Source organism: Theropithecus gelada, chromosome 4 (genome assembly GCF_003255815.1).
Source record: "Theropithecus gelada isolate Dixy chromosome 4, Tgel_1.0, whole genome shotgun sequence".
Taxonomy (NCBI): domain Eukaryota; kingdom Metazoa; phylum Chordata; class Mammalia; order Primates; family Cercopithecidae; genus Theropithecus; species Theropithecus gelada.
In genome coordinates, this window is record NC_037671.1 from 133,534,859 (window position 1) to 133,550,219 (window position 15,361).

The following is a 15,361-nucleotide window of genomic DNA, read 5'->3' on the forward strand; positions in this document are numbered from 1 at the left end:
AGTTCAAGCAAAATTTATACTTAATGCTTTTTCACTACAATATCATGTATGGTATGATACCGTTTATATGTATACATTTACCTGCCCTCCCTCCTGCCCTTCTGTTCTTTCATTCTTCTATCTTTTCCTTTGAACATATGCAGAAATATGTCTGGAATGATGTTGACCACATATTATGATGTTTATTTCTGGGTGGTGGGATCCTGGATAATTTTTTAAAAATCTTCTTTGTACTTTATTATATTGCCTGGCCTTTAAAAATAATAAATATATCATTTTTTTCAAAAACAATGAAGTCATTATTCTTTTAAGAAATTAAGAGCAATGTGGCTGAGAAACTTTCCATTTGGAAAAGACAAGATATTGGCCTGATTTTGTAGAGGCCCTTCTTGTTTCTGTCCGATAAGCATTTCCTGGTAAGCAATGCCCTGTGCTGAGTGTTTAGAAGACAGAGGAGTTGACCCTGTCCCTGAGGAGCTTACCAGCATGTCAGGCCTTGCTTCTCAAGTATGTTCCCTGGACCAGCAGCATCAGCATCCTCTGGGAGCCTGTTAGAAATGCAGAACCTCGGTCCCCAGACTTACCAAATTAGAATCTGCATTTTTATAAGATCTCCAAGTGCTTTGAATGCACACACGAGGTCTCGAAGCAGTGTTCAAAGATGAACTCGAATGCTGGAGGAGTGAAAGGGGAACTGAAAGAAGGTATCCTGAGAGTTTAGAGGTCAGAGCAGCTAATTCTGACTTGAGGATCAAGGGAAAATTCCTAGAGTAGTTGGGATTTGGGGGTACATTTTGAAGGTTGATTTTCATGAGGGATGGAGCACTGTGTTCTTGGCTAAAGGAGGAGCATAAGCCAGAGGTGGGATTTGACGTGGCAGTGGCAGGAGGCATCCTGAGGCTGCAAGCCATAGTGCTGAGCAGCGTGTCTGGAAGGGAAGTTAGGGACACACGACAGATGGCCTTCAATGCCACTCCCAGACATGTGGGTCCATTGTTTAAATAAAGGTGCACCACTGAGAGGTGACTTTCGCTGTCAGTTATGTGAAGGACGAATGGAGAGAGGAGAGCCTGGGACAAAGGAAGCCATTGGGAAGCGGTTGCAGCAGTTCTAGCGTAAGGTGAGGGGAGCATGGCACCAGGGCATTCAGAATGGAAAGAAGAGATGGAACCCTGCATTGCACTGGTTACCACAGTAGCATGCTGCAGAAGAGGCCAGTCACAGCCACTGCTCCCTGTACTGAACGAAGTCCTCCCAGATGCAGCACTGACAAGTTACAAGGGCTTTTCACATGCAGTGCCTTGAAACTGTGGGGCTTTGAATGTTAAGGGGAGTATGAAACCATGAGCCTTTACTCTTAAGCTAAGGGAATTTAAGGTTAACTAAGTTAAGCTAACGTGGATAGCGACAAAGCAATATATCTAATCGTGTATATATATATATATAGAACTTTAGTAATAACCAGTTAGTGATTATTGAAAAAGGTGCCAAGGTTATGTGTGTGTGTGTGTGTGTGTGTATTTTAGTCTTGTGCCCAAGCCAACACTATTAAGTACCTTGGAGGACTTTCTTAAAATTTTGATCTTACAGACATCCCTTTAAAACCATGTCCTTTAATTTCAAGTGTTTCTGTATAGCTGTTTAAGTAGAGTGTTTAAGTTTAGTAATTAAGAAAAAGTGATAATCTGACTGGATGCAGTGACTCACACCTGTGATCTCAGCACTTTGGGAGGCCGAGGTTAGGAATTCAAGACCAGCCTGTCCAACATGGTGAAACCCCATTTCTACCAAAAATGCAAAAAAATTAGCTGGGTGTAGTCCCAGCTACTTGGGAGGCTGAGGCAGGAGAATTGCTTGAACCCAGGAGGCAGAGGTTGCAGTAAGCTGAGATTGCACCCCTGCACTCCAGCCTGGGTGACAGAGTGAGACTCCATCACACACAAAAAAAGAAAAGAAAAAGTGATAATCTGGAAACTGTATATCTGGTGCTTTAGGCTCTGAAACATGCTGAGGGGACCCTCCCTCCGTTGTCCACCCCTCTGTTGGTATTACCAAATTGCAGTCGAAGTATTGAAGAGACTATAAAGCAGGATCAGCAAACTAAGGCCCGTGAGCTAAATCCAGCCCATTACCTGTTTTTATAAATACAACTGTATTGGAACACAACCACACTCATCATTTACCTATTGTCCATGGACATCTTCCAGCAAGAGTTGAGTACTTATGACAGAAACTCTGTGGCCCCAAAGCCTAAAACATTTACTACCTTGAACCTACACAACTTGAATCTAGTTTGAAAAATGAAGTGTCTTTTTCTTATGGCAAGGATAAGTTTAGTTCAAAAGTTGCTAAATTTTCTCTTACCCATAAGCATCCTTTACAATTTCCTTGCATGTCATTTTTTCCAAAGTGGAAATAAATTTATTGACTTTTTAAACATTCCAAATCCTTCTATTTAATCTACTTCTTAATATTTGTTTATTCCTCTAAAGTAGGAATAAACAAACTACAGCCAGCCAGGTCTGGTGGCTCACGCCTGTAATCCCAGCACATTGGGAGGCCAAGGTGGACCAATCACCTGTGGTTGGGAGTTCGAGACCCACTTGGCCAACATGGTAAAACCCCATCTCTACTAAAAATCCAAAAATTAGCCAAGTGTGGTGGCACATGCCTGTAATCCCAACTACTTGGGAGGCTGTGGCAAGAGAATCACTTGAGCCTGGGAGGTAGAGGTTGCAGTGAGCAGAGATCACACCACTGCACTATAGCCTGGGCGACAGAGCAAGACTGTCTCAAAACAAACAAACAAACAGACAAACTACAGCCCAGGAGTGAAATCTGGCCATCCATCTGGTTTTTGTTTGTTTGTTTTGTTTTTCTTTTTTACAGCCCTTGAGCTAAGAATGGTTTATATACTTTTTAAAATCATTACGTTTTAAATGGTTGTGAATGTAGCCACGTAGTACCTGGATTTTCCCACTTGGCCTACAAAGTATGCAGCATATATTATCTAGCTCTTTAGGGAAAAAGCTTGCTAACCTCTGACTAAAGAACTTTAGTCATAATAATTAGAAGAACTGTCAGAATTACAGCAAAATCTGAATTTTTAGTTTTTTTTTTTTTTTTTGAAACAGAGTCTTGCTCTGTTGCCCAGGCTAGAGTGCAGTGATGCAATCTTGGCTCACTGCAGCCTCCGCTTCCCAGGCTCAAGCGATTCTCCTGCCTCAGCCTCCCAAGTAGCTGGGATTACAGGTGCACGCCACCACACCCAGCTAATTTTTGTATTTTTAGTAGAGATATGGTTTCGCCATGTTGGCTAGGCTGGTCTTGAACTCCTGACCTCAAATGATTCGCCCACCTCAGCCTCCCAAAGTGCTGTGGTTACAGGCATGAGCCACCATCCCTGGCTAATTTTATAGTATTTTTAAAGAAATATACTTGTATTTCTTTGGGGTGCATGTGGTCCAGAAGTAGATATTTTCCACATGATTGACTCATGGATGGGCAGTGGTAACTCAAGTCACTCCATGTATAGCACTGCCATAGCCACAGATTGGTTCTGGCTGTTCAGAGTGAAATGCAGGACCCTCCTCACTGATTGCAAGAGAAGACTTTGCTATTGCTCTTAAACATGTAGGCTGAGGAAGAGAGGCCTGGGAATGCTGTACTCATTTTGCTTTCATCAGAACTCCACCCTGGTTACAGCTGGAACTGAGGGAAAGGCAGGGCTAAGAGAATCGTAGAAAGATGCAGCCAAAGGTCTGATTGCACCATGCCTAAAACCCACCCTACCTGTCCACATTCGGGTTATGTGAGTCAATAAGTTCCATTTATTGTTTAAATCCATTAAAATTAGGTTTTTGTTATTTGTCGGTTAAGATATCCTAACGAACAAAACAGTGCCGATCTGCCTCTACGAAGAATTTCACAGAGGAGCTTTAAGAATTAATTTCTGAAATTATTTTTGGTACATGAAAAATCATTGCAAAAAAAATGTAATTACAGTCTTTAATAATATGGAGCAGGAAACTAGGAAGAACAATTTTGCTGGATGACTGAATCAAGATCCAAAAACATCTAATAGGCAGGAATTCTTTGCCAAATGCAGCACTGTGGAATTTAGGAGGAATGAGCAAAGGCCCAACCTGGATGGGAAAATCTGTCTTAGTGCACATGCAGGAAAAGATTAGAGACACCCACCACTGTGATGTGGCCACCAAACTGCTAATGCCATTTTAGGCTGAAGTGTTACTTAGAACATCTCTCTGTCCTCAAGCAATACTACCTTTGGCTGAGTGCTGGGTTCCAGACTTTAAATGGGATCCAGACAAGCAAACACTCACTTCAAGTAACTGAGTATCCTAGAAGAGATTTGAAACGGTATCATGTGAGGAACAGTTGAAGGGACTGGAGGAGTTTGCTGATGACATCAGCGATGACCACAATCATAATAGTAAACATGGATTATTTACCCTGTGCCTGGAACTGTGCCAACCAATTGCACATCCTATCATTTAGTCCTCACAACAGTCTCACATTGGGGGATAGTGTTATTTACCACCCCCTTATACAGATGAGGAAACCAAAACTTACCCGAGGTCACACAGCTATAAGTGGTTGAACCATGGGATTTAAACCACAGGAGATGACTTTATGTGGGGAATGCAGCGTCTTTAAATATGTGCAGGATTATCAAGAAGGAAAAGGACAAAGATTTGTTTCATGCAGTTCCAATTAGTAGAACCAAGACCAATGAGTAGAGTTTACAGGAAAACAGATTGCTGTTGAGTACGTAAGTCCATCTGTTCTTCCTTTTCTCCTTAACGGAGTGATTTTCTTTTCTTGATGCCTCTCTTCCCCATTCAGTCTTACCATGGGACTTCAGCTCTATGGCTGTGTGGAAACCCTGGTAGGCTTCCCCTGCTATCCTGTTCCTCCAGGGCTACGTTCTGTTCTTTCCTCTGCCTGAAATCCTGCCAACCCTTGATTTGTAGAACCTCTCGAATGTGTTCCTTCTTCTCCAGTTCCACTGTCACCCTCAGATTAGTCCTTGTTCATTCTCTCCAAGTCTCCTAAATACTCCCGTCATCGCACACCCCCAAATCCCATCACTTCCTTGTATAAGAACCTATGACAGTTCCTTATTGCCTGTCAAATCAGATTCATTTACTCAACCCACAGTGTGGGGCAACAGTTCCCAATACTTCTCAGTAGAAACCTTCTATGACTGTCTTACTTGCCCTGGGCACTTATCCCCTGCCCTCAGTATCAGGCGCTTATGCCAGTCTTTATTTTCACTTGTGCTAGTCCCCTTCTGGGAGTAGTGTTGTCATTTGCTGGTTTAACTTTTATTATTTTTTTATTATTATTTTTTGAGGCAGAATCTTGCTCTTTCACCCAGGCTGGAGTGAAGTGATGCAATCTCAGCTCATTGCAACTTCCACCCCTCTGGGTTCAAGCGATTCTCCTGCCTCAGCCTCCTGAGTTGCTGGAATTACAGGCGCCCGCCACCAGGCCTGGCTAATTTTTGTATTTTTAGTAGAGATGGGGTTTCACCATGTTGGTCAGGCTGGTCTTGAACTCCTGACCTTAAGTGATCCGCCTGCCTCAGCCTCCCAAAGTGCTGGGATGACAGGTGTGAGCCACTGCACCCTGCCTATTATTATTTTTGAGACAGGGTCTCACTCTGTCACCCAAGCTGGAATGCAGTGGCACAATCACAGCTCACTGCAGCCTCGACCTTCTGGGCTCAAGCGATCCTCCTGCCTCAGCTTCCAAAGTGGCTGGGGCTATAGTTGTGTGCCACCATGCTAGATAGTATAAAAATTTTTTTTAGAGGGAGGTCTTGCCATATTGCCCAGGCTGGTCTTGAGCTCCTTGAACTCCTAGGCGCACTCACCTAGGCCTTCCAAAGTGGTGGCATTACAGTCGTGAGCCACCATGCTGGCCAACTTTTACTCTTTAAAGGCCCATTTTGTGGTCCACTTCTCCCACTCACTAATCACTTCCTTCTTAGCACCCTCTAGTTCTTGCAATCTGTTTAACTTCACATTCTAGCACGTTATTATCAACTCTATTGGACTTTTCCATGAAAAAACAGTGGTTCCTTAGTTCCTCAGAGTAGATTTTAAACTTCATCAGGACAATGCCATGCACATTCTTTAACTCAACAAGATTTGGCTCTGGACCGCTTAGATTAGTGATTATTGACTCATAAGGAAAGAGAAAATTAATCTGTTTATTAAGTTCTTCCAACATCAGTCGCTGTACTAAGCAGAGTCACTGCATTCGATTTAAGATGAGGAAACCAGGCTCAGCACAGTGGCTCACACCTGGCAATCCTAACACTTTGGGAGGCCAAGATGGGAGGATTGCTTGAGACTAGGAGTTTTAGACCAGCATGGTCAACATAGCAAGGCCCCCATCTCTATTTAAAATTTTTTTTTTTTTTTTAAATGATGAGGAAACCAAAGCCAAGTAAAAGGTCACAATGCCGATAAAAGTTAGACCCAGGACCCAAACTCAGGCAGCCTGGGTTCAGAGCCTACACATACCCTCCACACCATAAAGATCACATAGAACAGCAGTTAATCCCAGTCCTGTGCTCTTTTTTATTTCTAGCATTATTATTACTTTTTAAAAATTATACTTTAAGCTCTGGGATACACGTGCAGAATGTGCAGTTTTGTTACATAGGTGTACGTGTGCCATGTTGGTTTCCTGTGCACATCAGCCCATCATCTACATTAGGTATTTCTCCTAATGCTATCCCTCCCCTAGCTCCCCACCCCCTGACAGGCCCCAGTGTGTGGTGTTCCCCTCCCTGTGTCCATGTGTTCTCATTGTTCAACTCCCACTTATGAGTGAGAACATGCAGTGTTTGGTTTTCTGTTCTTGTATTAGTTTGCTGAGAATGATGGTTTCCAGCTTCATCCATGTCCCTGCAAAGGACATGAACTCATCCTTTTTTATGGTCGCATTGTATTCCATGATGTATATGTGCTACATTTTATTTATCCAGTCTTATCATTGATGGACATTTGGGTTGGTTCCATGTTTTTGCTATTGTGAACAGTGCCACAATAAACAGACGTGTGTACATGTGTCTTTATAGTAGAATGATTTATAATCCTTTGGATATATGCCCAGTAATGGGATTGCTGGGTCAAATGGTATTTCTGGTTCTAGATGCTTGAGGAATCGCCACACTGTCTTCCACAATGGTTGAACTAATTTACACTCCCACCAATGGTGTAAAAGTGTTCCTAAATTTCTCCACATCCTCTCCAGCATCTGGTGTTTCCCGACTTTTTTTTTTTTTTTGAGACGGAGTCTGGCTCTGTTGCCCAGGCTGGAGTGCAGTGGCTGGATCTCAGCTCACTGCAAGCTCCACCTCCTGGGTTTATGCCATTCTCCTGCCTCAGCCTCCCGAGTAGCTGGGACTACAAGCGCCTGCCACGTTGCCCGGCTAGTTTTTTGTATTTTTTTTAGTAGAGACGGAGTTTCAACGTGTTAGCCAGGATGGTCTCAATCTCCTGACCTCGTGATCTGCCCGTCTCGGCCTCCCAAAGTGCTGGGATTACAGGCTTGAGCCACTGCGCCCGGCCTATTTCCCGACTTTTTAATGATTGCCATTCTAACTGGCATGAGATGATATCTCATTGTGGTTTTGATTTGCATTTCTCTAATGACCAGTGATGATGAGCTTTTTAAAATATATTTGTTGGCCGCATAAATGTCTTCTTTTGAGAAGTGTCTGTTCATATCCTTCACCCATTTTTTGATGGGGTTGTTTGTTTTTTTCTTGTAAATTTGTTTAAGTTCTTTGTAGATTCTGGATATTAGCCCTTTGTCAGACGGATAAATTGCAAAAATTTTCTTCCATTCCGTAGGTTGCCTGTTCACTCTGATGATAGTTTCTTTTGCTATGCAGACGCTCTTTAGTTTAATTAGATCCCATTTGTCAATTTTGGCTTTTGTTGCCATTGCTTTTGGTGTTTTAGTCATGAAGTCTTTGCCCATGCCTATGTCCTGAATGGTATTGCCTAGGTTTTCTTCTAGGGTTTTTATGGTTTTAGGTCTTATGTTTACATCTTTAATCCATCTTGAGTTAATTAGTTCTGTGCTCTTCTTGAGAACTGGGAGACTCAGCACTGCTGAGCTTTTGCATATAAGAAGGACACTTCGTTTTTTCCCCTAGAAGTGGGGATACATGAGTGTGGTATTTATGTAGGCAACCTCATCACTGACCATGACCGCAGGGAGAGTGGACCATTGACTTTGGAAGCCCGTCAGTTGAAAAGTATCTTGCTTGATTTTAATAGTTGTATAGGGCAGTTGTATATATTGAAAGGAAGGCCTTGTCCCTAGTCTCAAACCTTCTCGTTATTTCTAGGGGTCATAAATATGAGAACTTCCTTGGCTCCACACCCTGACAAACTTTTGGTATTTTACCTTTACCAAAATCAATCATTTTGGAATTGATTCTTTTCTTTCTGCCTTCTTTGAGAGGTCCCTATCCCCATAGCCATTTTTGATTGGCTTGGGACATTTGCTATCATGTATTTTTATTATGTACAAATAAAGCAGTTGTTTCTGAATATTAATTAGATAATTTTTGGAAAATTGGCTTCATCTTTTTCCTGTTTTATGATTAAAGGATGTGTTAAGTGTTTTTTTTTTTAAAGAAAAAAAGGTTGGGAGTGGCTGATGAGCGCTGTGGCTCACATCTGTTATCCCAGCACTTTAGGAGGCCGAGGCAGGCAGATCACCTGAGGTTGGGAGTTCAAGACCAGCCTGACCAACATGGAGAAACCCCGTCTCCACTAAAAATACAAAATTAGCCAGGCGTGGTGGCACACGCCTGCAATCCCAGCCACTCAGGAGGCCGAGGCAGGAGAATCCCTTGGACTTGGGAGGCAGAAGTTGGGGTGAGCCGAGATCACGCCATTGCTCTCCAGCCTGGGCAACAAGAGTGAAACTCTATCTCAAAAAAAAAAAAAAAAAAGTGGGGGGGGGAACATGTTTATGAGGTAAAAAATGGTATTTGGAGAAGCTCATCTTCAGGGCGGTAGGAAAGGCCAAGGGCTAAGCTGCAACACAGCATAGTCACTGGGGGGCTCACTACACAGGAAGCAGAAGCCACCAGCACATACAGATGTCCACGGGACTATCATATGTATAGGCCTTCTCTGTGAGCTTTTTGGGACAACTATTATATTTGATGGCCAAAAAGAAATTTTGATATAAAACTTGCACTCTGCTTCTCCTGGTGTTTTTTTACTTTGGAATTTTGTGCAGATATTTAAAAGTCAGTACTTCTAAGCGTCAGCTCTGGCTAAAGAGAAGCTGTATCCTTCAGAGATGTTCTCTACATTAAATAAAACTTTTTAAAAACCTGAGTATATAATCCTGCTATTGGCCAGCCACTGCTCTTTTGTTTGGAATACAAAATATTTGTCATCTGGGGACTGTCCAAATTTATTTTCAGTTTTTTAACGTTTAAAATATTTCTAAAAATAAATATTTTCAGAGAATATTAATTTAATTTTAAAAATGGAACCAGGACACATTTTTATGTAGTGGAAAGAGAAGTGAATTTATTAATTATGAGACCTAGGTTCCAAATGTGTCTTTACTGTGTGACCTTGGGCACATCTGGCCAGCTGGAACATAATTTCTTTGTCTCCAGGGTTGAGGGGAGGGAGGAAGAGAGAAAAAGAGACAGAGGTCTTTCCCAGCTCCCGAAGGCTAGGCTTTTGTAATCCAAGCATCCCAGAGTTCTTTCTTACTGTAACAGTGACCTCTTGTGGTATATATCCTTAACCAATTTTGTTTTGATTTGCAATTAAACTGGATTTTTTGTTCTTTCTAGTAACTGTATTTCATGTTGTTAGGCAAATATGACTTGTTTTAAAAAGATAAATCTTACTTGGAAATCAAAGGTAAATTAAAGCAGCATATCAAGGCCAGGGTGGTGGCTCATGCCTATAATCCCAACACTTTGGGAGGCCGAGGCGGGCAGATCACTTGCGGTTAGGAGTTTGAGAACAGCCTGGCCAACATGGCGAAACCCCGACTCTACTAAAAATACAAAAATTATCCAGGCATGGTGGCATGTGCCTGTAATCCCAGCTACTAGGGAGGCTAAGGCAGGTTGCAGTGAGCAGAGATTGCGCCACTGCACTCCAGCCTGAGCAACAGAGCAAGACTTCATCTCATAAAAACAAAAACAAAAACAAAACAGCATATAGAGCACCAAACCCCACCTTATAAACAATTCTCGATGGTTTCTTCAGAAACTGTATATTGGCCGGGCACAGTGGCTCACTCCTATAATACTAGCATTTTGGGAGGCTGAGGCAGGAGGATCACTTGAGACCCAGAATCACCAGCCTGTACAACATAGTGAGACCCTGTCTCTACAAAATGTTTTTTAAAAAGTAACCAGACATGGTGGCATGTGCCTATAGTCCCGGCTACTCGGGAGCCTGGGGTGGGAGAATCACTTGCTGAAAGGAGTTTGATGCTGCAGTGAGCTGTGATTGCAGCACCACTGTACTCTAGCCTGGGTGACAGAGTGAGACCTATCTCAAAATAATAAAGAAGAAACTGTATATAGCAGACTCTTGTCATTTACAAAATTAGAAGTGTTTTGACGTTTGTGCTGAGTGTTTTATGTATTTCTCCTAGGGACCAGGGGAAGAGACATGCGAGGGCCTCATCACGCCCCAGTAGCTCAGACCTGAGCAGGCTGCAAACCAAAGCAGGTGAGGGATCCCCACACTCCTTCATCTGCAGCATCTCCACTTAAAGGAAAAATGTTTGCCCTGAAGATATCTATGTTGGCTCACTGAAAACTTCAGGAAGTTTGTCCAATTTGATCACAAATCAACATTTATGTTTATACATTTTTATTATATTCATACAATCTTACCATCTTACCACTACCCAACTCAGATGCCTCAAACGTCTGTAGATGGCAGTCTTTTTTTTCTTTTTTTGAGACAGAGTTTCTTGCTCTGTCGCCCAGGCTGGAGTGCAGTGGCGAGATCTCGGCTCACTGTAAGCTCCACCTCCCGGGTTCACACCATCCTTCTGCCCCAGCCTCCCGAGTAGCTGGGACTACAGGCACCCGCCACCACGCCTGGCTAATTTTTTGTATTTTTAGTAGAGATGGGGTTTCACAGTGTTAGCCAGGATGATCTCGATCTCCTGACCTCGTGATCCACCTGCCTCGGCCTCCCAAAATGCTGGAATTACAGGGGTGAGCCACCACGCCTGGCCTAGATGACAGTCTTAATGGTTTTGTAGAAATCATTTTGTAAAAGCATTTGGAAAGTTGCAAAACTTAACATTAACATAGTTCTTGGGTTAAAAACTTGAGTTCGAGGCATTGCTTGGCTGGACATGGTGGCTCACACCTATAATCCCAGCACTTTGGAAGCAGGCAGATCACTTGAGGTCAGAAGTTCAAGACCAGCCTGGCCAACATTGTGAAACCCCATCTCTACCAAAAAAAAAAAAAAAAAATACAAAAATTAGCTAGGCATGGTGTGAGGGAGTGGGGTACCTGTAATCCCACCTACTTGGGAGGCTGAGGCAGGAGAATCACTTGAACCTGGGAGATGGAGTTTGCAGTGAGCCTAGATCACACCACTGCACTCCAGTCTGGGCAATAGAACGAGACTTGTCTCAAAAAAAAACAAAAAACAAAAAACAAAAAACAAAAAACATTGCTCACTTAAATGAAACTATATTAACTTTACTAAGACCGTCCTTTGGGCCTTTAAACGGTTTAATTGAGAAAATATGTAACAATATAAACCACAGTCTAGAAATGATACAAAATGTATTCATGCAATAGAATATAGTTGTTAGAAAAGTGAACTCATGGGCTTTTGTATATTGTAATATTGAGTAAATTCAGTATAAACATAATACGAGATGAAACAAGTTGCAAAAGCAAAGACATATATTGTTTGCGGATACACAGCCATGTGGTAAGCATGTGAAGTCAAGTGTAATCATAGTAATCAGTGGATTTAGGATGGTGGTAACCCCTAGAGGGAGAGGGAGGAGGGGAATGGATGCAGGGAGCCACACATCTGTAATGTTTCATTTCTTTAAAATAAGGGAAAGGATAAAAATTTGGCAAAATGTTAATATCTGACCAAACTAGTATGGGGTACACTGGTGTCTGTTATACTCTTCATATATTTTTGTACACGAGATTTTACAATACTGAATACTAGATTTTAAAAATTGTTATCTTCAAAACTTAGTTTTTTATCAATAAAATGACTTTTGTGCCATTGGGAATTTCTTTACTCAGGAAAATCTTAGATATAGTAGTTTTCGAGCCAGCATAGTTGCTAAGGATTTTACATTTACATGCTAAAAACATCAGCCAATCCAAACATTGTGTCAGGTTTTTGTGTCCAGAACTCAAAGCTGTGGTTAACAACTATAACCACTGAGACAGCAAAATCTTCAAAAACATGCTGAAATTTTTGCTTGACTTACCCAATTTCCTGTTGAATCATAATGTTTATATTTAGCAAACTGTGAACCTAGATGAAAGTGCTTTCTAAAATATTAGATTGTTGCCCAAGATTGAGACAACCTTTTTGTTATTTGTGTGTCTGTGTGTATCTTAAAAAGCAGTCATATGATTCCATGCTTCATTTTCTAGAGTAACTCAGGGATTGTGTATAAAATGGAGGCAGGGGGAGGCCCAGGGTGAGTGAAGAGGTAGAAAGGCTATAGCCAGACACATCTGTGCACTTTGAAATTCCTGGGAGAGGGTTGGAAGGAAACCCTCATACATACCAGTGACTCAGTAACTTCGGTTCTGAGGAGAAGCCAATCTCAGAAACATTCATAAGGGCCCGTGAGGGTTAAATAAATAGTTCTGTGATTTCTGACTCACCCCTGTAATTTAGCTCTTTCTGGGGTGAATAAGTTATCCATTTTATTTGTCCTGAAAAACAGTTGATAGTCGTGGTTTCTCATAGAACTTCTGTATTAAGCAGCATATTGCATAGGAGGTAAAAAATGCAGACTTGAACTTATTGGACTCAAAGTCTAGTTTCTAGTAAATGTAAGTGTGTCATAAATATGTGTGGATTAAATAACTTGCCTGACTTATTTTCTGGCTTTCACTTGCCTTGATAGATGTTTATTTTATTTTATTCTTTATATACTTTGGACTTTGAATAGGTTAATTATCCACAAATATGAGAAACTGTGTTTTTTGTATTACTTGAATATTCATGTTTATTTTTAGAATCCACATCCATGAATTATCAAAGTTAAGGCAGATTCATAAAAACAATGATCCAAAAGATTGAGAAGGTAGTCTACAAACTATCTGTAGTTCCAAAATCCCTGAGCCTGATGGGAAATCAGTTAGAGTCTTCATTTTGTTACTGTGAATATTCATATATTTTGCTACAGGGTGCTGCTGCAGAAGGCCCTACGGGGGTGGTTTGTAATGTGCAATGTGTATACCATATTGACTTTCTAAAATCCATGTGTTTCCGAATCCCAAACCATATCTGATTCCAAAGGTTTTGGATAAGGGATTGTGAATCTGTACTGATGTGGACTAATTTGTCCTAAAGACAATTCAATTTAGTATTTTATGGTGAAGTCTTGTACTGGGTTAGATAGATTATCTGAAACCTTGCTATTAAGGCTATTTACTGCACTGCAAATGTTTAATAATAGCTTTGTTGACAACCTCTTTCTATTTACTTTTGCTGCTTAGGTGATCTTGGATGCCCTGTGTGGGTCAGCTGCTCTTGGCAGTGGGAAGGGTTGATAAAAGGCAAGCCTGGACTTGCTGCAACTGAGAGTGGCCATTTCTAGCATGTAGTATAACAGGGGAAGGCCTCTGTGTTGGGCGGGATAGGTAGATTGTACAGTGTCCCTGCTTCTCCTGCGTGACATCGGCACCATTTGATGGTGTGAGTATTCAGAATTCAAATATATCTCTGAATTCAAATGAGTTTTTCAATACATGCCATTATGTGTTATCTATGGATTTCTCTGCTATTTGTACAGATAATCGTCAAGGGATTTTATTGGATTTCTTGATGCAGAGAATTTTATTTTAATCCATATTAATATTAAAAAATATTAATATGGATATGTACTAAGGTATTACACACATTTAATATGTGTTGTATATATTTTTCTCTTCAAGAATAATAATAATGCATTAGAGGCATTGGAAAATACAGAAGAGCACAAATAAATTAATAATCCTAATCACAATATTTAGAGATAACCATTGTTACCCCATTTTACAGAAGAGAGGTGAAGCAATTTGCCCATAGTCAACCAGCTAGTAGGTGGCAGAGCTAGGATTCAAACTCGGATGGTGACTCCAAACCTGTGCTATTAACAGGCCTCCTGCTCAACTTGTCCTTTGTTTAAAGTAACCTGAAAATATATGGGCTATATACCCTTTTGCTCCTCTCTCTGTCTCTGTCTCTTTGTCTTTCTCTGCCTCTTGTCTCTCTCTCTTCCAACCTCTCACCCTCTGATTGTTCCTGATTTCTAACTCTTTATGTGACATTTTTAGGGTCCAGGCACCTTCTGTGTGTACACTTAATTGGTACCAGGTCCACCCTGCCCCGAGAGGGCGTGGACTCCCTGACTTGATGTAGACCAAGTGCCAGATAAAGGATTTAAAGGGTGGTCTTCAGAGAAGGGAGACTGAGGAATACATCTCCAGCACTGTTCAGTAATGCCTCAGCACAGCAATGCCACCTCCAGCTACAGTCAGTGTTTTAGATCTTGAGATACTGCCTGTGTGAAATATAATCATAATTTGCAGTTTCTAATACGAGTTAGATTCCCCCCAATGTTACCCTTTAGTTGGCTAGTTTGCTGCAAGTCAGCATAGCTTTGAGGTCAAGTGCAGAGGCTGGGGAGCTATATGACCCTGAGCAGATAACTTAGTACACCTGGGCTCCACTTTCTTCACCTGCAAAATGGGGATTGTTTGGGAACCTCCTCGTAGTGTTACTGCAAAAATGAAATGGAGGCCTCCTGCATCTAGAGTACACAGTCAATGGTTGCTATTCCCTGCAACCCATATTCACAGGCAGCATCTACTCTTGATGGCTTGTTAGTATCACACAGGTATGAGATACTGCAGGGGTGATTACCTGTTTGTGTGCTTGTTTAATCAGGGAAATGAAATTAATTATATACTGTATATTGCTAAAGGCTTGGCACTGAGCTCAGAGCTTTACCTATACCATATATTTTAATTCTTATACCCTCGAAGGCAAATACTCTGTTCTGCTGATGAGGAAACAGAGACTCAGAAAGGATAAAAAACTGGACC

General features: G+C 41.5%; 1 protein-coding gene across 2 annotated transcripts in view; it reads left to right on the forward strand.

Moving 5' to 3' along the window:
- The window catches only part of ARMC2 (armadillo repeat containing 2), a 126,907-nt gene that overhangs the window by 35,383 nt on the left and 76,163 nt on the right, over positions 1-15,361 (forward strand). For both annotated transcript variants that reach the window (XM_025381936.1, XM_025381935.1), the window contains one exon: positions 10,693-10,769. In XM_025381936.1, the coding sequence (XP_025237721.1) occupies positions 10,693-10,769 (77 nt within the window). The remainder of the gene's footprint in view (positions 1-10,692; positions 10,770-15,361) is intronic.